Here is a 26362-nt window from a genome sequence, read left to right on the forward strand (position 1 = left end):
CTCCCTCCCAAAAACAAAGTTTAAAAAAAATTCCCTCATCTCCCACACTAGTGGCAGCAAGACTGGATTAAGAGGCCTAGGGCATGTCACATCAAAATCCATTCCTGCATCTCAGTTTCCTCCTCCCTCTTTCCAATGATGTGGAAAGTGTTGAAATCTCAATCCTACACTGTGGAGGTCTGCTTTGTGGTGTTCTTTTTCTTTAAAATAATAAAATATGATGGTTCTCTCTGGGAGAGAGGGTTTCTCGGGGATGTTTTCTGGAGGCAGCTTTAATTTCAGTTACAAGTAAATAATCATCCCAAATCGCAGCCAGCTGATAAAAGTTCAGATCTTTTATTGTGTCCTTCAATATAGCCCGGTTAGCTCAGAGGCCTATCTCTCTGCTTGGTTCTAAGAGCTCTTGCAGCTTCTGCAAGAAGAGGCTTCTGCCTCTGCTTTCTTCAGCCTCCAGCCAACATCAAGGTGGAAGATGCAATGAATCTCTCTTGCCTCGAAGAGAGGGCTTGTGGGCTTCCCCCCAGAGTGCTCCTCTCCGACCCCAGTCAATGTTCTGGAGAAATTCTCTCGAGTGGCTCATTGGAGCTGTATTTATGCTGAGTGTAAAAGGCTGACTCTGCCTTCTGGAGGCAGGGATTAAGGGAGGTGTGAATTCAGATATCTCTTTCTAAACCCTGAAATCTCCCAAACATGTGAACTCCAATGAGTACTTAAATATTTCTTGCTTCTATGAGCTCTCTAAAGGTGTGAACACAAGCATTGTTTCTATCAGTTGTACTTAGTACCTTGTTTCAAGTTCTGGCCCAAAATATCTCCTTCTAAGATCAAATCAATCATAGTGAACCATACTAAATTAGATAATTATTGTCTCTATCAACTCTAATGGCTTAACAATTTGTAAAGATTCCAACACTGCTTGAGCTTCACAACTTGGCTATAGCTACTCAAAAGCAAAAATCTGCCAGGGGCTGAAACCTGGAAACACCAGTGCAGCAAAGCTCTGAACTAGTGATGCTGGCAAAAACAGATTCTGAACTGCTGGTGCTGACCCAGAGAACTGAGGAACAGGCGTGAAAAGAGGTAGAGGTAGACAGAATGGTATCCTATGTATATGGGGAGCTGTCCAGCACTCTGCCAAACCTGAAGGAAAGAGGCCGGTTTTGATTACTCAAGTCACTTGAAACAGAAACTTAGGTTGGTGAAACATGAATCACCCAATGTGGCAGGAAGTCTAGATACTTTGAGATGCAACCCACAAACAATTCATGATCAGAGAAGAGGGAGTTTGGAAGTGAGTGATATGATAAATGAGGAGGGAAAAGACTAAAAAGTACCAAAAATTCAGGAAGAAGAAAAATCAAAGACTGAATATAAATTGATAAATCAAGAAGAAAAGCAGTAATAATGGCTTCCCCATCTAGTCAATTAATTCAGGCACCTATAAATCAATATTGCAAAACAAAGGAAAATGATCCAGCACTTAATGACAAATAGAAGCCTGTGGAGTTTGAGAAGATTATGGAAAAAAACATTTTGAAAAGCAATTTGGAATTATGCAAATAAAGTAACTAAAATGTCCATACTCTTTGAACCAGAGACTCTATTACTGAGTTTATTCTCTAAGGAAGCCATTGATAAGAAAAAAATCCTCATATATTTCAAAATATTTGTAATAACATTTTTTATGATTGCTAAGAATTAGAAAAAAAATAAATGTCTATCAGTTGGAGAATATCTAAACAAATTGTGATAACATGAATGTAACAGAATATTACTGTGCACTAAGAAATGATAATAGTGATGAATACATAGAAGCATGGAAAGATCTATATGAATTGATATTGTGAGGTAAGCAAAGTCAAATAAAACATATTTATGTATATATTATATGTATGTGTCTCTCTGTGTGTATATACACAGTAACTATAAAATATAAATGAAAAGAATAAGTACAAACACAAAAAAATCAGAAGTAAGAGTAACAATATTATAAAGATCAACTGGGAGTCAAATGAAGACATATGCGAAGGCATCTATAATCTACCCCTTCATGGAGGTAGAAGATCCATAGGTATTATATATTACATTTATTTTCCAATTTTTTCAAAATAATGCTGACTTTTTTTCCTCTCCAAAAATTATTATCTGTAATAAAAGATGATTTACTAGGAGGGAGAAGAAATGACAATGAAAGAAACAAAAAATAAAAATAAAATTATATAGCAACAGTTAAGGGATTTTGGTGTCAGGGAGCAGTTTCAGATCAATGCAATCCATTCTACTCTTTTCATTCTTTCTTGGGATCAATTCATTGTCTTTTTGCAATTCCTATTCTAAATATATATATATATATATATATATTGATTGGCTAATGATTGATTGCTCAAACGATCAAAAAGCATTTATTAAGCACCTATTACATTCTAGGCACTCAGCTAAGTACTAGTAATACAAAGGCAAAGTGAGACAGTCTCTATCCTCAAAGAACATATATATATATTCTATTGGAGATTAAAAACTGAGAAGACTTAACATGATTACAGATAAATAAATGCAGTCTATATATAAACTAAGTAGATAGTAATTGGGGGAAAGCTAAGAACTAGGAGAATCAGGAGAGTTTTATTAAATAGAAAGTGGCATATGAGCTGACCCTTGAAGGGATCTAGAAGTTCTAAGTGGTAGAGATAAGTTAGGAGAGTAACCCATTCAAAGAGATGGAATTTCATTACACAGATGCAGACTTGCCATTAAACAATAGATTTTCTCCCACCATTTGATTTTTCCTGTGTGCATTGCTAAGCTTTCATTGAGGAGGCCCTATACATATATCAAGCAATCATTAAAATGTCACCCACAAGCTCACAACTTAGAACTGAAGAATTTGGAGTCCTTGATCTAGGTCAACAGCACATGTCATCACTTGGCAGAACCATTCTTCTTTTGAATTTCTTTGCTTTCCTCAGAGAAAGCTGCTTCTCAGCTACCTTCAGGATGCTGAAGCATAATTAAAAAATTTTAAAGCAAAGCGTAATTTTAAGTCTGGGATCTGTAAACCTTCCCAGGGCTGTACCCTTGGCTGAATGTTTAGGTAGAATTACTCTTTGAATGAAAAGAAGTTCCCTTAACCCAGGTGGACTGCCAAGCTATTCGGATATATTCTTTGGGTTTTGAGAAATTATCTCCATCTGTTTATGTCGCCTTCTCTTAGTTTTTCTCCTCTGGTTTCTTTATCTTCTGATTTTCCTTCTGTCTGTAGCATCTAATATCAGCTTCTTAGCTTCTTATTCCCTGTCTTCTTGGTCTCCCCTACCTTAAAAAGGACTTCCTTATATAGAGTGACTTATGTCTGTCTTAGATTAAGAAACCCTAAATTCTCATTTCTGTTAAATGTAGCACAAATAGTTAATGTGCAATTGTCCAATTGTTCCCAAACAGCTATTTGATTCAGTTTCCCAGGAATAACTTAAGATTTAAGAACAGCCATAAAAAGCCACATGTAAATTAGCTTCTGGGAAACATGCACAGAAGCCATTTCTGCTGTTATTTACTATATTGTTTCTGGGGGAAGGGGATTGCTTTTCTTTCAAGTTCTTTCTGAATTATATCTTCTCAAGCTGTTTTTCATACAAATATTCTTTTTCTGTCCCTTTCAACAAGTAAACGTTCACATAAGAAAGGGGCACTTCACTACATTCACTCTTCTATAGAAGTTGCCATGAAAGAGAGTTTTTAAGATTCTATTTTGCTCTTATCTGCTTTTTTAAAAAATCAGCAAATAATAAACATAGCAGAATTTTCAACCAATCATGTAAAGATGGGACCTCTCTAGCAAATGTATTGTGAGAACCAAAATATTCTCTTCCTATCTTTTCAACAAGCATCTTCCAATACATGTATGAATTTTTCTTAAGAAGAGTTTTTATAGAAATAGAAAGTAGGCATTTTGGTCAGTAGATATATGCATGGGTAATTTTTCAGCATTGACAGTTGCAAAACCTTTTGTTCCAATTTTTCCCCTCCTTCCTGCTACCCTCTCCTCCAGATGGCAGGTGGACCAATACATGTTAAATATGTTAAAGTATATGTTAAATGCAATATATATATATATATATATATATATATATACATGTCCAAACAGTTATTTTGCTGCACAAGGAGAATCGGACTTTGAAATAGTGTACAATTAACCTGTGAAGGAAATAAAAAAATGCAGGCAGACAAAAATAGAGGGATTGGGAATTCTATATAATAGTTCACACTCATTTCCCTGAGTTCTTTCGCTGGGTTTAGCTGTTCTATTGGAACTGATTTGTTTCATCTCATTGTTGAAGAGATCCATGTCCATCAGAATTGATCATCATATAGTATTGGTGAAGTATATAATCATCTCCTGGTCCTGCTCATTTCACTCAACATCAGTTCATGTAAGTCTCTCCAGGCCTTTCTGAAATCATCCTGCTGGTCATTTCTTACAGAACAATAATATTCCATAACATTCATACGACACAATTTATTCAGCCATTCTCCAATTGGGGGGCATCCACTCAGTTTCCAGTTTCTGGTTACTACAAAGAGGGCTGCCACAAACATTCTTGCACATACAGGTCCCTTTCCCTTCTTTAAGATCTCTTTGGGATATAAGTCCAGTAGTAACACTGCTGGATCAAGGGGTATGCACAGTTTGATAACTTTTTGAGCATAGTTCCAAATTGCTCTCCAGAATGGCTGGATATGTTCACAATTCCACCAACAATGTATCAGTGTCCCAGTTTTCCCACATCCCTTCCAACATTCCTCATTGTCTTTCTCTGTCATTCTAGCCAATCTGATAGGTGTGTAGTGGTATCTCAGAGTTGTCTTACTTTGCATTTCTCTGATTAATAATGACTTGAAGCATCTTTTCATATGGCTAGAAATAGTTTCAATTTCTTTGTCTGAGAATTGTCTGTTCATATCTTTTGTTGGTCAGTAGTTATTGATGTCTTCTAGATCATTTATTGGGGGCAATAATATCATGTATGATTTTTCCCCTTCTTTCTGGAACTTCCTTTTTTTCAGGGATCCTGGAAATGGATTCTTCAGTGCTTTCAAAGTATTGAATACTGAATAATAACCCATAGTGAATATGTTTGATGCCTGAATAAAAAAACCATATCCACCCTCTCCCCTTCTTTGCCATTAGGACTGGAAATTGAGTTTAAAAAAAAACAGGAAAAACCTTGGAGATCTGATCACCTTTACATACCATTATGTGAAGTGTATTACTTCAATCCTTGCTAGGATAATTCGCCCTCCTTTTGAGTATTGTCCCTTGCCTTGTTGTCTCCTGCTATTGACCTTCTTATCTTGATCCCTATCCTGTCAGGATTAAGTTATGATCCTTTCCTGGAATTATGGTTTATCCATCCTCCCAGTGTCCTGCCTCTATTATCTGCCTTTGTTTCTCTTATAAGATTGTATACTCAGGTTATGTATTGTGTGTGTAAACCCTCATTAACTAAAAGCTTATATAAGCTCCCTGCCTCAGTTTATCTGTGCTGAATGCTTTGGACAAGAGTCCCATGAGGCCAGCTAGCCTAAACTCTTCATATTAAAGATTAAAAACCAATCCCTGTCTGCCTCAATTTCTCTGGTATTACAAAAGTTGTATCATCTCTCTCATGAATTCCTTGATGGCACTTAATATGGATCAGCTGCTCTTTTCAATTATATCATCTAAAACATTTCTCCATTTTCTCCTGTCAACAACAGGGATTATTTAACTATTGTCAATGATGAAAAATACTGTTGAAATGCTGGAAAAGAGATTTAATTTTTTTTTCTTTTTTTCTTTTTTTCTTTCAGTTTTACCCATATATCCTTTTATGGGTCCCATGATAAATTTTCAATAGATTCTCACCATTCTTCTGGTGTGTGAAGTGATTTTGCTGTTATTTCCCTTTCCTCCTTCATGCCATCCATTATCCTTTATAAGACTTTATAAATAATTTTATATTTTAAAAGAATAGTGCTCTTGGCTGTCATTTCTAATAGGGGAAGGAAATCATTGTTTTCCAGCTGGGAGAATTTTGAGGCTTTTTGGCCTTTTCTTAGTGATGATAATATCCTGAATAAATATGATAATAAGTACCATTGTTTTTTCCAGGTAGAAAATAGGCTATTTCCAGGAAGAAAATAAAGCTAAATGAGTAAGAAATAGCCAGCTTATCTCTAGAGAAAGTGTGGTACAGGATTTCAAAAATAATTGTTTAATTGCTGCTTTTTGAGTTCTGAAATACTAATTTAGCATAATTTCCTTGTTAATGTAGTATTTTGCCTAAGTACATTATGATGATGTTACTAATAACTGTCTATTTTTCACTATTTTATGCTTAATTGCTTTTGGTAAATTCTCTGCTTTCTCCAGTACCTCATAAAAATGAAATGAAGTATCTGATAATATTAAGTGAGCAAAAATCTCACATGAATTTTGTAGATTTATGCTTCAAAATCCCACTTGTTTTCTGAATTTATTTTATGAGAGCCAATATATCAGAACTACCTGAGTGTCTCTCAACTGTATTACCCATAACATGGACAAGTTTATTACTGAAACACTAGCTATTGGAATATCTGTCACTTCCTACATAGGGCTGAGAGGAAAAGGAAATTTTCATTATGGTAGAAGATGAAATCCTGTGTTGCTGGCTTTTTGTTGGGTTGTCAGATCTGAATAAAAACACATTAATTTTAAATTTTGACTTCTTGCCATGCTTTGTTCAAGCAATAAGTGGTATTTTGGGGGCTAAACAGTCTTTTTTTTTTTTTTAACTTTCTGGTTTGTTGTTATCCCAATTAGAGTCATAACTAGCACGGTAAGACCAATACTTTTTCTCAAGGCAATAATATCTGGCAGAAGGGATTGTGCTTTTTCCCTGAGAGGGCACTGTTTCTCTCCATGATTATAACACTAACCAAATTTGGCATCTTTGTTTTCTGCTGACCCACACCAACACAAGATAAAACTATCCCTGAGTCACACCATATTCCATAGAGTCGTCATGATATCCTTCTCATAGGGTCCCAACACCTTCTTTCTTAACCCCATAGAGTAAGGTCAGATCACCCTATCTCAAAACAAGTTGCACCTAATGTGAGACCATTTCCTTTCCCCAAGAAAAAATGTTTACTGCCCTGCCCCCCAAGGTGAAAATATTCCTAGTTACAGCTGTTCTTAGATATATTGTTCCCATATTGTTGATTATTTGTCTTTATCTTAGATCCTTCCTTCCCTAGCTTTTGAAATTTCTTTTCTCAACCATATTTTGATTTCTAGTCTCATTATTGACACTCAGTGGCTATTAGTCACTATGAATGATTCAGTAAGGATACTTCCCCCAGTCAATTGCACAACATGTCATTTGGCACAAGTATCCCCAAGCTAAAACAGTATAAATCTGAGTAGCATAACCCCACAGAATCATGTAAATGATTATAAAATTCAATTTCTATATTCCCAGAATTCTTTCCAAGTCACTTCCCTTCTAATTCTGTTCTACGTACTACTTTGTACTCTCTAGTGCTCCAAAACTTGTGGAGGTGGTATCCAAGAAAGATTGGTTCATTGCCCAGGAGACCGTTGTGATTGGCAGATGAGACCCGACTCCACTAGGCATTGTAACAGGCATTCTTGTTCCCATTGGGTAAAAGGGACATGGAATTTGGTAAGTTTGATTATGTTCCTTTTCTTCTTCCAACAGCTGCCTACGTTTTTATTGTTGTTTATATTCAATCAAACGGTGAATAAGAATTTATTAAATATCTGTTATGTACCAGAGGCATAACAAAGAAAAAAATGACATTCTGCTGTAGGAGACAGCTTATATTTATGTGAGTATTAACAAAATAAGAACAAAAACAAACACAAGGAAGTTAGGAGAAAAAACACTAATGACAGGATAGAACAGGTAGAGAAGAAAAAAAAAAAGCTTTGTGTAAGAGGTTATGCTGGAGTTGAAATCTGAAGGATGTGATCAATTCAGTGAGGAAAAAATGAGAAGAGAGAGCAATTCAGGTATGGCCAGAATAGAGTCACAGAAATTAATAATGTCACTCATGTGTGAGTGACATAGAAAAGGCCAATTTGACTGAATCAAAGAGCACAGAAAGAGGAGTAATATATGGAAATATGAAAAATTGATTTGAGCCAGGTGGTTAAAAGCTTTAAAAGCCAAACAGAGGAGTTCATATGTTATTCTAGAAGCAACAGGGAGTTTACTGGTAAGAAAGTGACATGATCAGATCTTCACTTAAAGAAGATGCTTAAACCTATTGGATTACCTCACTGTACCCTTATAACAGGCAAGGCACCTTTTAATTATCCTTATCTTATAAATGCAGAACTTAAGAAAGGTTAAGAGATCTGTCCAGTTGTACAGCTATCAGTTGTAGGGCCAAGATTCAAGTCTAGGCCTTCTGACTTCAAATAGGGCAATCATCATTTCCTAAGTTACATTCTTTTTCTTTCTCTTTTATTCTACTTTCTTTTTCTTCCTTTTGATTCAGTCAAATTGGCCTTTTCTATGTCACTCACACATGGAGTGTCATTCTTAATTTCTGTCTCTATTCTGGCCATACCTGAAAATTGCTCTCTCTTCTCATTTCTTCCTCACTGAATTGATCACATCCTTCAGTAGTTCCTGAGGGAACATCTTTTGTCATGCAGCAATATCCTAGCTTGCTGTTGTATTCTCCATGTTTCCCAGATCCATTTCATTAACATCCAGTCAAAGCAATCAACACGTCCGTGATCCATCTCTAAGAAAGAGACCAGTAGAGACTACAAGCTGTCAGTCAGAGAAGATCCCAGCTGATCTATTCATCTAAGAGCTACTGTTTTAGCTCTGTGGGCATTAAGCTTAGTCATGTTAGACTGAGTGACCTCCTTAATGATCCAAAACAAAACATGTTATTTCCAGCTGTGAATTTTTACACATTCTTTCTCCATGCCCAGAAGTCTTTCTCTCCTTAACTCTGCCTCTTCCTTTACCTGGCTTCCTTTGGGTCTCAACTAAAATTCCACCTTCTACAAGAAACCTTTCTTGATCCTCCTTAATGTTAATGCCTTCAGTCAAGAAGTTCAAATCTGGGCTCAGATATTTATGGTTGTATGATCCTGGTCAACTACTGTTGACATCCTGTTTGCCTCAGTTTCTTGAACTATAAAATGGTATCTACCTTGTATTTGATTCTCTGAGGATCAAATGAGATAATATTTGCAAAAGACACTTAGCAAAATGTCTGGTACAGACTAGGCATGAAATAAATCTTTATTCCCTTCTTTTGCATTTTTGGAATTTGGTATATTTGGTACATAATTTGGTACATACTTTGCACAGTATCTGGCACATGATAGGTTAATAAATCTATGTTAACCAAGTCATAGCTCACATTTCTATATGATTTTATAATTTAAAAAACACAAGGAATTGAGTGCTTATAGAGAATGTTTTCCTTTAAACTTTAAAGAGAATTAAGGAAAGGAAGGGGTGATTTAGAACTACTAAGGATCTTAGAAATCACCTAAATCCATACACATACACATATATGTACATATGAGTGTATATATATAATTTTGTTTTCACATCATATTTATTTCTGAAGATACCTACATATACCTGGGAAGATTCTCTTATAGTGAAATTTAAAAAAAAATCAATTCCTTCTTATAGCACATTCAGAATACACCACCAGTAACTCTAAATTTTTCAGTAAAGGAAGGGAATATTCTCATCTTTTCTCCAGGACTAAGCTTTTCCCACTATAAAAATTATTCAGAATTCAGGGTTTTTTAAATTGTTCTTTTTGTTTACATTGCTGTAAGTGTTTCCACACTTCTCTTCTTTATATTATTTTAAATTGTGTCATATATGCTATTATATATCTATATGGTAGTTTGTTCAATCACTCCTCAATCAATGACTATCATTGATTGGGTGTTGCCTCAGTCAAACCTCTTAAAGATCTTAGTTTTAAGCCTCCCACTTGCAGACAGGGCCATTTCCAGTCATCCTGATCTCTATCTCCAGATGGCTCTGAGTTTCCATACTTCTCTTCTTTATATTATTTTAAATTATGTCATATATGCTATTATATATCTATATGGTAATTTGTTCAATCACTCCCCAATCAATGGCTATCATTGATTGGGTGTTACCTCAGTCAAACCTTTTAAAGATCTTGGTTTTAAGCCTCCCACTTGCAGACAGGGCTATCTCCAGTCATCCTGATCTCTATCTCCAGATGGCTCTGGAGGAGAAAGTGAGGCAGGCACTTAGCACAGCTCACCTTCACTTAAATCCAATTCACTTGCATTTCATGGTATCATTTCCCTGATGTCATGGTCATCTTTGATAAAGGAGGACAAAAAACAACAGCAATAATTCATGATTACCCACTTAGTTTCCAGTTTTATTTTTTGTTGTTTCCTTTTTTGCTAACACATATGCACAGCTATGAATAATTTATGTATGAGGACCCTTCTTTGTGTCAAGAATTAAGTTAATACTACATAATAATAGAGTTAAATAAGCCAACCTCATTTTATAAATGAAGAAACTGAGACTTAGAACAGCTAAAAGATTTGTCTAAGCCTACATATTAATTACCAAACCGAAATCTAGTACACTTTACACAATACCATGATGAAGGAAGGGAATGGTGACCATTTAGTACATAGTTACAGCAGAAACAGAATTTGTGCAGCCAAATGGACCATAGAAATACTAAAATGTGTTTTCTTACTTTAGAACCTCAATTCTCATTATTGTTCTATAGAGTTGAAAAGAAAGCCTTATTTAGACACTATTACCTAGACTCTTAAGAGTCTCCTCATTTTCAAGTCTAGTCTGTATCATTTAAATTCTTTTTCCTTGCTTAAGGGAGATAGATTCTGCAATTTTCATTTAGGCAAAGCTGCTGATGCTGATATATTAGTGGTAATAGTGGAAAAGAAATATAGAACATTTCTGGCTTTTAGCACAGGCAGTGGAAAAGAATGTTTAGAAACACATTTATCTGAAGAAAAGCAATCTACTTCCTTCTCACTAGTAGCCACAGGTTCTATGTTTTGGTCTGCTCTATTTCTGGTTGGATTATAGAATTTCTTCTATGAATTTGTTTTATTGTTGTGAATATGGTGTTTTTGTTTATTAAAGAAGCTCAAAGCATTTAGCTTTAAAAGTGAAAAGTGTTAAATGTGAAAGAGGTAGAAAGATTCTATGTTTGCTTAAGGCTTTTGTGGTTAATTAGGGAGGCTAGAATCTAGATCTCTAGTTTTTTTAAAGAAGGAATATAAGATATATGGGCTTATGGTTTCAAATCCTAGGAAATAAAAACTCCTTGCAGGCAAAAAAAAGCAAGTATAAAATCAATCAGCAGCTGTTCATTGAAATTTCATCTGTGCACTTACTCCATCCATTTATGCATCGAACCCCCTATACCTTATATATAATTTTAGTAATTGCAAACCTTAAAATGCTATGTAAAAGTGAGCTAAATGCTTACAGGACAAGAAATTCTGAAAGGATTAAGCAATCTGCAGTAACCACTCACGATTCCAGCAAATAAACAATAAACTATTTTATCCTGAAAGAAAGTCAGTGTGCTCAAGATGCAAAACAAGACGTGTTATTTTTTGTTTTTTTTTTTTTTTAAATCTGGCCAATGCAGAAATTTGTTTTTCTTGGCTTTTCATGTTTGTAACATGGGTTTTCTTTTCTTTTTCTTTCTTTGTTTTCTAAAGCAAAGGAAGAAGTTGGAGAGAGAGTAAAAATTGATTTTTAACTGGAAAAAATTAAACTAAATTAAATTTTAAAATCAAGTGCTTTGGTGCAAAGGTCACAATACACAAAGCTTCTCTGGACATTGGCTCACAGGGCCTGCACCTGCTGGAAACCTTGAAAGTTCTGCCTTATATGGAATCATTATGGGGTCTGGTTAATCATCCCTTAGTCAAGGAAAAATATTTATATTTCCTAAAGAAAACAATTAGTTTAGCACTTGTTATTGCCCTTATTTTCTGTAACCATAACAATTGGAGGAGAATCAGCAATAAATACCACTCCCTCTCCCTATTCACAAGATCCTTTGAGGCAGAGACTTATGGGATAATGATGTCTGAATAAGATTTTTTTTTTCAACCCTTTTGAAGGTGGTTCACATCTTTATGAAATGCTATTTTAATGATGGCAACTATCCACTTTCTATTCAGTCTGATACATATTATATACAAAGAACTCTGCAAACTTTAAAAGACTAGATATCAATTATTATTGTTATTATTTTATAAATGAGAAAACTGAAACTCAGGAAATTTAAGTGTCTCACAGTCTCAAAGTCTCACAGTAAGTTTCTGAGTTAGCATTTAAGCAATCTCTGACTTTAAGTTGTGAGCAGAGTGTTGAACTTGGGATAAAGATCCAGGGTAACAGCAAAAGAACTCTGGGAGGTGACTATGAACCATTACATAGAATTCCCAATCCCTTTATTTTTGTCCGCCTGCATTTTTGATTTCCTTCACAGGTTAATAGTACACTATTTCAAAGTCCGATTCTTTTTGTACAGCAAAATAACTGTTTGGATAGGTATACTTATATTGTATTTAATTTATACTTTAACATATTTAACATGTATTGGTCAACCTGCCATCTGGGAAGGGGATGGGAGGAAGGAGGGGAAAAATTGGAACAAAAGGTTTGGCAACTGTCAATGCTGTAAAATTATCCATGCACATAACTTGTAAATAAAAAGCTATTTAAAAAAAAAAGATCCAGGGTAAGACAAAAAGGGAGGTAAGAGGGGAAAGGAAACAAAAGAAAAAGGGAAGAAGAAAGTAAAAAAGGGAAAGGAAGAAAAGGGTAAGAAAAAAGGAGGAGAGTAGCTGTCTTGAGAGAAGAAGGTAACACAGTAGATGTCAGCAGAGGAAACATAAAAGCCAGTGAGACAAACAGAGACATGGAACTTTGAATAGTAGTACTCCTGCCTATGGCATAAATTCCATCTACAACATCCCTGATGAGCCTTTCAAGTTGAGAAATATTTTAAGATAAGATATAAAGAAGAGAATCAGAACCAGCTAACATTCAATTAATAAGCCTTCATCATGTGTCAGCTATTGGAGACACAAATGTGTCTCCAATGAAATGTGAAAACCCCTATTTTCAAAGAACTTAGATCTGTTGAAGAAGATGACATGATGAATATGTGTGTATGTGTACACAGAAAGAATTACAAACAAAATAAATACGGAAAAACAAGCTAATTTGAGGGAAGAGGAATCAGGAAAGATCTCATATCAAAGGAAATGGGGACTATAAGAAGCCAAGGTTGAGAAAGGGTTCATTCAACCCTTTGGTTGAATGGGTTGAAGGGTAGGAATGAGGCAGTCTGGGAAAGGCATGTTATGTGTGAAGGACAGCAAGAAGACCAGTTTAGCAGGACCATACTCTTTGTGAAGTGTATAATTAGCCTGGAAGCCTATATTGGAGCCATAACATTCATGGCTATAAATTCCAAAATGAGGGAGTAATATTTTTTATGGGGAGTTATTATATCTTTTGGAGCAATGAAGTGACATGATCAACTTGTGTTATAGATTGTCATGAGGAGAAGGCTTAAGGCAGAGAAAAGACTAGGGCTAGATGCCAGAAATGCTGTTAAGGTAGAAATCAACAAAATGTGGTGATTAAGTATGATTGTGTCTGTGAGAGAGAGTGAAGAGTAGAGGATAACACTTAGATTGTTCATCTTAGTGCTTAAAAAGATGTAGTGCCCTATCACTGAATAGGGGATAGAATTTATAAGGAGTCAGATGATGAGTTCTGTTTTGGGTATGTTGAAATTGTTCTGCCTGTGGGACATCCAGTTTGCAATGTATAATATCACATATGCACACACACATATTCCATATATATATATATATATATATATATATATATATATATATATATAATATATGTAACATATATAAATGTGTGTGTGTATTGTAACACAGTCATATACATAAAGATAATATTCAAGTCCATAGTTGCTGATGAAGTCTTCAAAAGAGAAAATAGAGGGAGAAAAGTTCCTGGTGAAAAGTATTGGAGTATACCCAGAAATAAAGAACAATGTATAGATGATGATCCAGATGAGGAGATTGAAAAGCAGTATTCAGAAGGTTAAGGGGAGATGCTAGCAAGGGGAGCATTAAGGGAAAAAAAAACCTCAGAGGATCCAGTGTATCCAAAAAGAGAAGATAGTTGAATGTCAATTACTACAGAGAGGTGAGGTAGGATTGAGACTAAAGAAAATCATCAGTTTGAGTGATTGAGAGCTCATTCATAACTTTGGATAAAGGAATTTCAATTTCAGTCTAACCCCAATATTTATGGGGTTAAAAGCCAGATTGCAAATAGTTGATAAGCTGAATGAGACGAAGTGGAAGCAACAAGTATAGGTAACTTTTCCTAGGAGCTATGAAAGAGAGGAGAAATAGAATGGTAGCTTTCAGGAATTGCTGGATCAAATGAGGGATGGATTTTTATGGATGGGGAGAGCTGAGAATTTTTATAGATAACATAGAAGGAAGCAGCAAATAGGGAGAGTATGCAAATAATTGAGATAGGATAATTGCAGGGATAATCTCCTGAAGGAGATGAGAGAGGATAAAATAAATAATATGTAGTGAGGGTTCATCTTTTGCAAGGAGATGATTACCTCTATCAGAAACTGAAGAATAGGATTAGAAAATAGATATGGTATCAAGGGATTTTGAAATGTAGATAAAAGGAGAAGGGGAAACTCAAAACTTACAGCCTCAATTTCTTCAGAAGTATTCTAAGAGTAAACTAGAGAGAAGGGTTAATGTGTGATACAGGAGAGAATATTTGGAACAGACAAATCAATTAAAATGAGTAAAAAAATTGCCTTGCTGCAATGACAATCCATGTTAAGATTATATAACAACTTTGCAATAGACTCAGTTAGCAAGGATGGATCAAAGTATCATAAATTTGACCTAGAAGGGACTTTTAGAGGCCATTGAGTTCATTCCTCTTATTTCATTAATGGGGAAACTTGAGATTCATGGAGTTTAATTGACTTGCCTGTGATCACAAGCTAGTGTTAGAGGTAAGAACAGAACTCAGGTCTTTATGAATCTATACTCTGCACTTCATTCCAATGTCTCTATTTTTGTTTAGTATTTGAGTAGGAGGGGTGGAGGCAAATAATGAAAGTAATGCAAGGTTGGGATTTAATGCATTATGAAGAGTGAGGGAACAAAGAACAAGGTATTTGTTAGCTATCGGATTGAGATTAGGAAAGGAGAAAAGTAAAATGATAGGAACGGTAGAAGAACTGTAGGTCAGAGCTAAGATGAAGGATAAGTTTAGGAAATAGTGCAAATGGAGATCTGAGAATGGCACATTGGAAAGAGCTTTGACTCTGAAGTCAGAAGGTTCAAATCCTGTTGCCCTCACATCACCCCTTACTACCTTTATGATCTTGGGCAAGACACTTAGCTTCCCTGCACCTCACTTTCCTCATCCGTATAATGGAAAAAGTAGATTAAATGGCCACTGAGACCCCTTTCAACTATAGATCTATATTCTTATATGGTAAAAGAATTCCAGAGAAAAGGAAATGCCAGACTAGAATAATCTATGTGAAAGGAGAAGGAATTTGTTTTGGTTTATACCTTTCTCAAAATCTTGTTTAATGCCTTTGTGAGACAGCCCAGGACCTTGAACCCAAGAACCTTGGGAAATGCAGTGTCCCCCAATCAACCAGACCTGCCTCCAGGCTAACCCCTAAAGTCATCATCGAGGGGAGAAATCATTTCAGAGAGAAAACTACCACCACCACCACTAATTGCTGACCAACTGTCAGTAACAGGCAGATTGGCAGGAGTGGCATCACTCTCCCTCTTCGAGGTCACTGGTATCTGCTTCTTGCTCATCCTTCTAGTTCTCATCCAGGGAGACAGCTTTTGTAGAAAAGGGATCAGCCATCCCCATCATCTGCCAACTGACTTTCAGTCATGGGGAATGCAAGTGAGATAGTAAGGCACATTGAGAGAGAGAAATGGGAGGCAGCATGTGCCAGGAAAGTCAAATTACTGTTACCATTTTGACCAGTATCTTTTCTCTGACCCAGATGGAGACAGCCACAAACCCTGAACCCAAGAACCTGGTAAACAGCAATATTCTCAATCCAATGCCTGCAGCCACTATTCTGGGGAATAGCCTCTGTGGAAATGCACTCTGACAATTGCTCCAGCAGGTGCTAACTGCTATATTTTTTGAAGACCCATAGGAGAAAAGTTCTTGCTATTCAAATCCTCAAGTCCTCAACATTGTCAACTAGTTCAATATTGAGAATGAATATGATTTTTATCAGTGGAAATGACATTAAGAAAGAAGCATTGCCATCTGCTTTGCCATCGTACCCTAAAAATAGTGTGATCTTTTCAAGTGACTTGCAACTAAAGCTTTCCATAGCTGTTGTCTCCCCCATGGGAATGTGAGCTACTTGAAAGCAAAAACTATTTCACTTTTCTTCTATGTATTCCCTAGCACTTAGCATGGTGCTTTGTCCATAGTAAGCACTTAATAGATGCTTTTCCAGTAATAAATTCAAGGAGACAATTGTATAGATATCCTCAAATATTTGGAGGAAAGGGCTCAGAAAATTATAAGGGGTGGGTACAATTTATGGTGCTTCTCAGACTTCTGTCCCCTAGAACTGTTCTCATCAATCAATAGATAGTGCTCTTTATACCAGTCCCAACTCCATGATAAACTCTATTGTTCTTGTTATATGCAATCTTATTTATTGCTTTCAAAAACTTATATTTCTAATTCAGTGATCTATCCCTTTATATTTATGGTGGAAAGTTAAATAAAAGCATTAATTCAAAGAAGATCTGAAACTTTGCTTAATGTGAAAGTCCAGTCACTAGCAGAGGTATCCAGGTAACCCTTAGAACACTAGATCTGAAGTAAGGAAAACTTGAGGTCAAAGCCAGCCTCAGATGTTTATTAGTTTTGTGACTCTGGCCAAGTCACTTAACCACAGTCTGCCTCAGATTACTCATCTGTAAATTAAGAATAAAAATAGCACTCCCATTCAAGAGTTGTAAAGATCAAATGAGATACTATTTTTAAAGTGCTATATACTCTTATTTTAGTGCTTCTACTTCATTAATTGTCAAAAATGATTCCGGTCCTTGTATCATTCCTTTCTTCAACAACCATAATCTCAATGTTTTGCACATATTTTGGTCATCCTGTGTTAGATTATTTCTTTCCCAGAATGCTGGCTAAGCTCCTTATTATTTCTTTTAGTGTACTGTTTCCTGTGGTGGTGGCATTCAGCAGAGAATGGTCCAGTGTATCAACTCAGAGAGTAATAAAACAGAGGACCCCAGCCTATGTGAAAGCACCCTCAAACCTCTGGAATCACGGAAGTGCAACGAGCAAGAATGCAGGAAACACACAGGTAGGTTGATAGATTTATTGAACAGATTTGAACGAATTTTTCACAAATACCTAGTTCCATATAACTGGGCTTGTGTGTGTGTGTGTGTGTGTACACATGTTATATGTGTACACACATACATGAATATGTATACACATGTGTGTATATACATGTATATGTATACTCACATATATATATATATACTGTGATTGTTTTTATTCCCTATTTTTTGAGTATTACAAAACTAATTTACAAAAGATACAAAGACCTTAAAAATTGGGTATATTTGAATTTCCTTTCATCTGGTAGTAAGCCATTTAGATAAATAAAATTCAACTGTTACTCCTTGAGAGCCTTGCTTATAACTTCTTACTGTATTAAATTATATTTTGTGTTATAGTTTATATGTATCATTCATTCAGTAGGAAATGTGTCAGAGCTATAAGTCTCTGAGTAGGTGGAAGCATATATTTTACAAACTCTGTAGATTCTATGTTTAACATTTTCTTCTTGAGCTTTTGCAGGTTTGTTCCTTGCTTTTATTGAGGATTATACTTCATTACAATCATGTGCTAAAAAGTTGTCTTGGGGAAGAGACATATATAATTCCTAGTTAACTCTACCCAAGTATTCCTTCTCTTCCCAAAATGAGAGCTGGGGCAATTTTCTAAGATCTCTGAGGCTATTCCATATGGCTTTATGTATTTGAATATTCTGATCTCTAGATTCCAATTTACTAGTGATCATTGTCTTTTCCTCTCTTTTCTATCTTTCCTTCTTCCTCTTATTTTTGCATGTGTGTGTATGTGTGTGTAAAGCCATTTTACTCTACATGAACCCTCTGCGGTTTTTTACACTGTTCTCCTAGATATTCTCTCCTTTTGCTTGCTTAATCTCTCCCTCACTCTTCCTCTCTGTCTCTCTTTCTAAAATCTATTAAAGCTAAAACTGCTTTAAACTTAGCAACATCCTGTACAATGAACCAAATTAGTAAGGTGTTTTTTTTTTCTACCCTGGAATGTAGGTGCTATTATTATCCCCATTTTACAATTGAAAAAACTGAAGTAAATAGAAGTTAAGGGATATATTCAAAGTCACACAACTAAGACATTTTAGAGGTGGGATTTAAACTCAGTTCTTCTATCCCATGCACCACCTAGCGGCCTAGAAATTAATAAAAAAAGATCTAGTAGAGCCAAGGATTTGGGGAAGTGGGGACTTATTGCAAGGAAGATGAGAATTTCTCTTATTTTGAAGAATTTCAAAGAAGGATATTGCATAGAGTTTCTTGGTAATCCATTTAAATCTTCCCTATTCTTCTAGATCTCTTTCAATTTGTTCTGTTTTTATCAAAGACAAAAGAATCCAGAATTGTTCCTATTCGTTTTTTTTGAAACATCATATATTGAGGGGCAGTTAGGTAGCATGGTGGATAGATAGGTGTGGGGCCTGGAGTCAAGAAGATTCATCTTTTTGAGTTCAAATTTGATCTCAGACACTTACTAGCTGTGTGACTCTGGGCAAGTCACTCAACCTGTTTGCCTCAGTTTTCTCATCTGTAAAATGATCTGGAGAAGGAAATGGCAAATCATTCCACTATCCTTGTCAAATTGGGTCACAAAGAGTTGCCATGATTGAAAAAACTGAATGACAATATTCATAATTAATTTTTTTCTTTTACTTATTCATCTCTGTGTTTTCAAAGTGTGAATGATGTTAGTGTTAATGGATAAAACAAATTTCTCTCATTTGATTTAAAAAATTGGATTCCTTGCCACAGCACTGCTATTCTAAAATGGCTACATAAATGAAATTAAAACAAGACTTAGAAATAAATGATATAATATTATTGCAGTTATTAGCTTTCAACATTCAATTCTTCCTGTACAACAAGAGAACTGTTCAGTTCTGTACACATATACTGTATCTAGGATATACTGTAACCTATTTAACATGTATAGGACTGCTTGCCATCTGGGGGAGGGGGTGGAGGGAGGGAGGGGAAAAATCAGAACAGAAGTGTGTGCAAGAGATAATGTTGTAAAAAATTACCCTGGCATCATGGTCTGTCAATAAAAAGTTATTAAAAAAAAAAAACAATTAGGTAGTGAACAGTAAAGCTTCCAGTTGACAACTGTTCCCATACCCCGTACAGGATGCCCTGATATGGGAACTCTTCTCCCTTTAGATTGATGTGCTTTACATAGCCCTGGGATCCTGTCTATATCCTGACCTCAGTATCCTCAGTATGCCAACTTGGGATGGAAAAATGACTCCCCATGACTTTTTTCTTGAATTTCCCCATCCAATTTCAGTCTAGTGCATTTTCTAGATCTATTTGATGGAATTAGAAGACAAGTTGGTTTTATACTACTTCTTGCTAGTCTGCCATCTTGGTTCCCTTTGAGGATGTACATTTTCATAACATCCAATATGTGTGTTTGTTTTACTTGACTATACTTGTTATTTGGGAGGGCTACTGTTTTGGGGTGAGGAGAGTGGTATGGTAAGGGATATCAGTGATAAATTATAATAATACAGAAAAATAAAACAGGAAAGAAAATATATATGAAACATTTTTAAATGTAAGAAAACAAATTTAGATAGGGTTATAAATAAGCAACTCAGTTTTGTTTCTATTGTATTAAATTTAATATACAATTTAAAATCCATCCATATTAGTTTATAATTTCCCACCATTTTGTTTTTTGTGTATTACAATGTTCATGTTTTTGAAGCATATTAATTTCAGTATTTATACATATATGTATATATGTAAAATTGGTTCTACTGTGTTTATTATTATATATATATTTATGTTATAAATGTATTTCTATTAAGTTTGAGCATTCCTAATTATTATATGAGAAACTGTCATGGGTCTTAGAGATTTCAAGACAAAAATAAGAACCCCCAGAGCCTAGTAAACTGTGTTTTCATGTCAAATAACCACCAGAAAAATTTTGAGCAAGAAAGTTTGGGACTAAATTGTTCTGTTTCTCTTGTAGATGTCTATATATGTATTTGAGTAATTAATTACCAGCATCTTCTTGCTTTGTACAGCTCTCCCTCACTTTAATCCAGTTGACTTGTGTATCATGACATCACCTCCCTGATGGCATAGTCTTCTTCCAGAATGAAGGATAAAAACAGAGATACAATCCAGTAATCAAGTAGCCAGCAAATGGCTACTTCCATAATGTCAAGATAAGGATCGTTCAACATCACATTCATCAACCTTTTAGTGTTTTAGGAAATTTAGGGTTCTTGGTACTCAGAAGCTCTTTCTTAACACTTAGTAAACCTTTCTTCTCCAAATATGCTTAGAAGATCTGTGTGAAGCCGGTCTTAAACAAGAAGATTTCTTCCTTAGTAATATTGCTTCTAGAGAATAATCTCTATTTTTCATCTAAAAATGTATCTTTACAATCTAATAAGCAAAACATTATGGGAAATAATTATATAATATAATGTCTCCCCCCTTGGAGCTTTGTAGGTTATTGGTAAAGTTTTTTTTTTTAAGTGTTTGCATGTAAATAGCATTCTTGAGATTCAAAAGGAGACCCCAAAAGTTTGGAATTGCAGATCACTGTCACAAGGTATTTCAAAAGAATTTGCAGGCTTGAACCCATCTCCAAGGCAAGGGGACAAAGTTTATTATAATTGTAATGCCAATTGAAACAGGCTAAGTTCCAAAAGAATTTAGCAAAGAAGCAGGAGTAAGAAGACAAATTTATAGGAAAAGATAGAGATCTGGTTATTCATGTTACTGATATGCTAATTTTATGGCCCAGAAGTAGAACTGAGGAGTGGTATATTCACTTTTGTCTCAGGAACTTTGGTTATCACTGACCAGATAGATAATCTTGGTAAACACCAAATTATCTATCTGATAGTCAGCAATGTTTGTAGGACTATCATAAGGCCAGAAGATTTTGATTAAGGTCAGGGGACCTTAGGATTACTGGTATATTTCCTTTGGAAGATGTACCCCCTTCAGCATTCTGTGAACATTTTCTCATTTGATTCTCACAACAATGGTGTTATGGATATAATCCAGTAATATAGGGAAAGCAATAAGCATTTATTAAGCAATTACCATATGCCGAGCATGTGCTATGCCCAAGGGACACAAATATAAGAAAAAAATAAAGACAGGCTAAGTTCTCTAGGAGCTTCCATTCTAATGGTTGAAAAATTGGAAATTGGAATTGGAAAGCGGAAAGGGGATGGGATGTGTGCATGAAGATCTCCACACAAGGACATGGTGTGGAAGTCAAAAAAGCATAAAACATAATGAGTATGGGTAAGAAAATTGGTTGGTCTGGACCCTTCCTAAAATGGAGGCCCCAGGAGAAATTTGCCAATGAGGGAAGAAAGCCAGAGTACTGGAGTGACAATCCACTGAGAGAAAGCTGGAGAGGTAGATGAATGTTCTAGGTTAAGAAAGTGTTAAGAGGGCTCCAGGAGAAAACTTTAGCTAAAGCATGGTTTCAAAGCCTGAAAATTCTGATTATCACATTGTAGTAGCATGACATAGTTGATAAATGTCAACTTAAAATTAGAAAGACTTAAATTTAATTCCACTGTTTGAACCACAGTTTTCAGTTGTTCAGGAAGAAATCACATAACTTGAGCTTCATTTCCCCATCTATAAAATGAAGATAACAATACCTTTAGTATTTATCCCTGCAGTTATTGTCACTCATGTAAAAAAGTGCTTTACATGCCTTGAAGTGATGTAGCTATTAGCTAGTCCCATTTTATAGATGAAGAAATTGAGTCTTCAGATTTAGCTGTTTGTAGTTGCATAGCTAAGCTACTAAGTAGCAGATTTGAATTGTCTAAATATCCAATGTTCTTTCTTCTCTATGTCATGTTCCCTTTTCAGCTTCAACTTCGCAGAGTATGTCCCAAACATTCTCTGAGGAAGTAGACTGATGACTATCCCTTTAAATTTCTAAATCCATTTTATACTTTATGAGCTAGAGGCAAATTGGGATTCTGTCTTCATATAGCACTGATTATAAGCATTGTGTTTAGTGAAGGACAAGTATTCAATTGGATGAGGAATAGTACAAACCTTTATTGTTTTCAAATAATGGAGAGAGCTGATGCAGTTAAAGTACTTGGCCTCTTGATTAATTGTTTTGATGAGCGGGGGAACATAGGTTTGGGATTCAGGATCTTAAATATAAGCCAGTATAAATGTTTCTTCTTCTACCTCATCCTCCTTGATCCACCGCAGCCATACCACCTAATTCCACTATGCCAAAGGGCTTCCTCCTTACAAATGACCCTGGGCCTTTGAGCAGCCTGGCAAGTCCTCATTCACTCTTCCAGAGATCATCAGCTCAAATGGCATTCAAATTCGATCAAGACAGGCACTGTAACTTGAACAAACCAAAGAGAAATTTTTTTTGATAATTGGAATATAGGGCTAGCCTTGCAAACAGGCAGCCATCTGCATGGTATGATTTGAAGGGCATAAACAAAGGCCCCTTCAAAAAACTGACCAATTTCTAGTTATCCTTTTAATGTTTTTAACTTTTTAAGTAACAAATTATTTTTATTAATCTGCCACCACTCCTGAGAATTTTTTTAAAACTCTGAAAAATAAAGCTTTTAATATATACCTTTATAGTCTGACAAAACAAATTTCTACATTACCCATGTCCACAAATGTATGTCTTTCTTGACTTCAAGTTCATCATCTTTCTATCAAGTAAGGAGTGATACATTTCAGTATTTTTCTAATGGTTTTATCAGTGCTTTGATCAGCATTTTAATCTTGCAAACTTGTTTTGCTTTTTAATTTTTCATAGTATAAATTGTTCTCCTAGTTCTGCTTCACATGCAAAAAATCTTCACTTTCCTTCAAAATTATCCATTCATCATTTCTTTTGGCACAGTAATATTGTATTATGTGAATGTTTCTTTAACCATTCCCTAAGAAGTTTCTAATTTTTTGCTACTATGAAAAGGCCATACACCTTTTGCTTTGATTTCTTTGCTGAGGGAAGGATGGAGTAATTGTTGTTATAGACTTAGTAGTGGTATAGTTAGATCGAAAAGTATGCAGAATTTAGTAATTTAAAACATAGTTTTAAAATGCTCTCCAAAATGAGTGGAACAATTCACAGCTATACTACCAAATGCTCTAGTGTATTTATTTTCCCATAGTTCCTCCATTTGTCATTTTCTTCCTTTGTCATCTTTGCAAATCTGATGATTGTGAACTCATGAGATAGAATCTCAAGATAGCTTTAATATGCATTTCTTTAGTTATTAATAATTTTTACCATTTTTCATATGATTGTTGATAACATGTATATCTTTCTTTGAAAGCTATATTTCCCATCCTTTGACTATTTTTCTGTTGGGGAACAGCTCATAGTTTTGAAAATTTGAATGAAGTTTATTATATATATATATATATATATATAAATATAATATGTATATGTATATCTCTTAAATGAAACTTCAAAGAAAATTATGGCAAAAATTTGTTCCAATTATCTGTTTTTCTTCCAATTTCCACTACATTAGATATATTTGTACATACTTTTTCAATCTTGTGAGATCACATCACTTATTTAATCATAAAATTTCCCCTCTATCCCTAGATCCAAAAGGTAATTTCTTCTTTGTTCTTCTCATTTGTTTATCATGTAATCTTTTATATCTAGGTCATGTATCTGGAGCTTATGTTGGTACAGGGTGGGAGATACTAATCTAAACCTAATTTCTGCCAAACTGCTATTTAATTTTCCCAGCAGTTTTTGCCAAGTAGTGAATTCATCTTCCAATAACTTTATCCTCATTTCTTGTCATCTGTTTGGATATTTTACCATTAGACATTTATTCTTCAAAGTCTTGAATATTTGCCCATCTCCAAAGACTCTTTCCTGAATGAAAAATGCCCTTTTAAGGTAGGTAGGCAGCTAAATGAATGCAGACTTGGATAGGTAGCAACTTGAATTAAAGGTATTGGGTACAAAAGAAAAACAACTTTTTTTTTTTTTTTAACCTAAAGTGGCTCTAGCTTTTGAGGAAAATAAGTATGTGAAATATGTAGAAAACAATTAAAAAGTAATGTGTCATAAAATAGTAGATTTTGTGGTTTAGATGATAAGTAAATAATGTAGATGTGGGGCTAGAAATGGAAGGAAGGAAGTAGATCTGTGGTCAACCCTTGACCCTTTCTTCTCCCTACTTTCTTCCATACCAACTCCATAAATGCATTTATTTGCTTATACTTATGAGCTGGCATTATATTGCTAGGTAACTACAAAAATCTTATGATGTGTGATTACTTTAGCATCTTGTAGTAGTCATATTGTCAAAGTATACTGTCCCAAACAGTTATAAGCTTCTGAAAGGGAATTCTAAAATTGCTCTATATAGTACCTAGCACATTGCTAGATCAGGTAATCATAACTAGTGTTCCCTGATGTTTGCTAAACTGATAACATCCCTGATGATCTTGCTACTCTTTTGTAGGGGGAGAAAGGCATTTGGAATTTTAGGACTAGAAAGGAGTATGGAGGTCATTTAGTTTACTACTCTCATTTTAGAATGAAGTGATTTGCCCAAAAGCACATAGCAAACAAGCAGAAAAACCAGGATTCAGTCCTAGGTTTTCTGACCCCAAATCGAATGCTCTTTTTTTCTACCATGATTTTGAAGCACCTATGTGTGTGGAGGTGGGGAGCAATGCATGAATGAGCCTTATTTATTTGGGGGCCAACAACTCACTGGTATATTCAATATACATTATTTTAATGTTATTCCTTTTGGTTTAGGGTAATGTATCTTTATTTTGAACTTGAAAAACACCAAATAAAATAGTTGTTTACATTTATATAATAGAACAGAAAAAAGAATTGTTGATTAAACTTCAGTATTCTCATTTATTTTTCTTTTGAAGCGTATCCTGCCTTGCATGTTTACATATGGTGGTAAATGCACATGCATAAAAACGTGTATGAGTATGTGGATATGTCTGTATATATAAATATATCTTAACTGCAGCCTTGGAGGAGGTGGGGGGGGTAGAATGAAAGGGGAAAAAAAGAAAAGTAAAAAGCGCTCAGCAAAGAACAAAGAATAACCTATAAGGAAGCAAAAAAAAAAAAAGCTTGACACTCATGAATATAATTTCTTCTATTATTACATATTTTTTTTGAAATGGAAATTTATTGTTGTATATTTTGAATTCTTCCTAATGTTCTGCTGGGCACATAATACTGTTTTGTTTTATTTTCCTTTTCTGACTTTATTTTTTCTATTCTGTTTTTTTTCTTATAGTTAGTTCAATAAGTTAAAAAGAAAAAAGAAAAAAGGCAAGAAAGCTATTCCTGCTTGTATCTGCTTCTTTCTGGCATTCTTTCTTGTTTTTTTCTCTGCATTTTAAAAGAAGAGGCCATAATGATCCCCCCTTTTAAAAATTTTTTCTTTTTTCCTACTTTATTTTTTAACTCCCATCCCTATCAGAAAAGAACAAAAAGTCCTGAAATATGCAGAATTAAGCAAAACAAATTCCTCACACTGACCATATGAAAAAGTATTTCTTATTTTGCATTTTATGTTTATCATCTTTCTGAAGGAATGTGAAACATGTCATATAGAGGGAAATTATAAGAACTTGACCTAAATTACCTCAGTTGAAACTCATATCAAATTCTGTGAGGGCATTAACAAAGAAATTGATATGCAAGATGTTAAGGGTTAAGGTTAGGATTAAGATGTCCAAGGTCCTGAAGCTAGCCTCACAAATGGAGATCAACCCTTGTTCTCTTTGAACACCAGATTCCACATTCTCCCCATTCTGTTATGTGACCTTTCAGGAAGGTTC

The 26362-nt window shown here is 34.9% G+C and overlaps 1 protein-coding gene across 1 annotated transcript in view; it reads left to right on the forward strand.

Annotated features, from left to right (window-relative positions):
- Positions 1-26362, forward strand: part of ADAMTS12 (ADAM metallopeptidase with thrombospondin type 1 motif 12) — a 467290-nt gene that overhangs the window by 431213 nt on the left and 9715 nt on the right. The window contains exons 22-23 of the mRNA XM_031945878.1: positions 7563-7706; positions 17373-17526. Of these exons, the coding sequence (XP_031801738.1) occupies positions 7563-7706; positions 17373-17526 (298 nt within the window). The remainder of the gene's footprint in view (positions 1-7562; positions 7707-17372; positions 17527-26362) is intronic.

Source organism: Sarcophilus harrisii, chromosome 1 (assembly GCF_902635505.1).
Source record: "Sarcophilus harrisii chromosome 1, mSarHar1.11, whole genome shotgun sequence".
Lineage (NCBI taxonomy): Eukaryota > Metazoa > Chordata > Mammalia > Dasyuromorphia > Dasyuridae > Sarcophilus > Sarcophilus harrisii.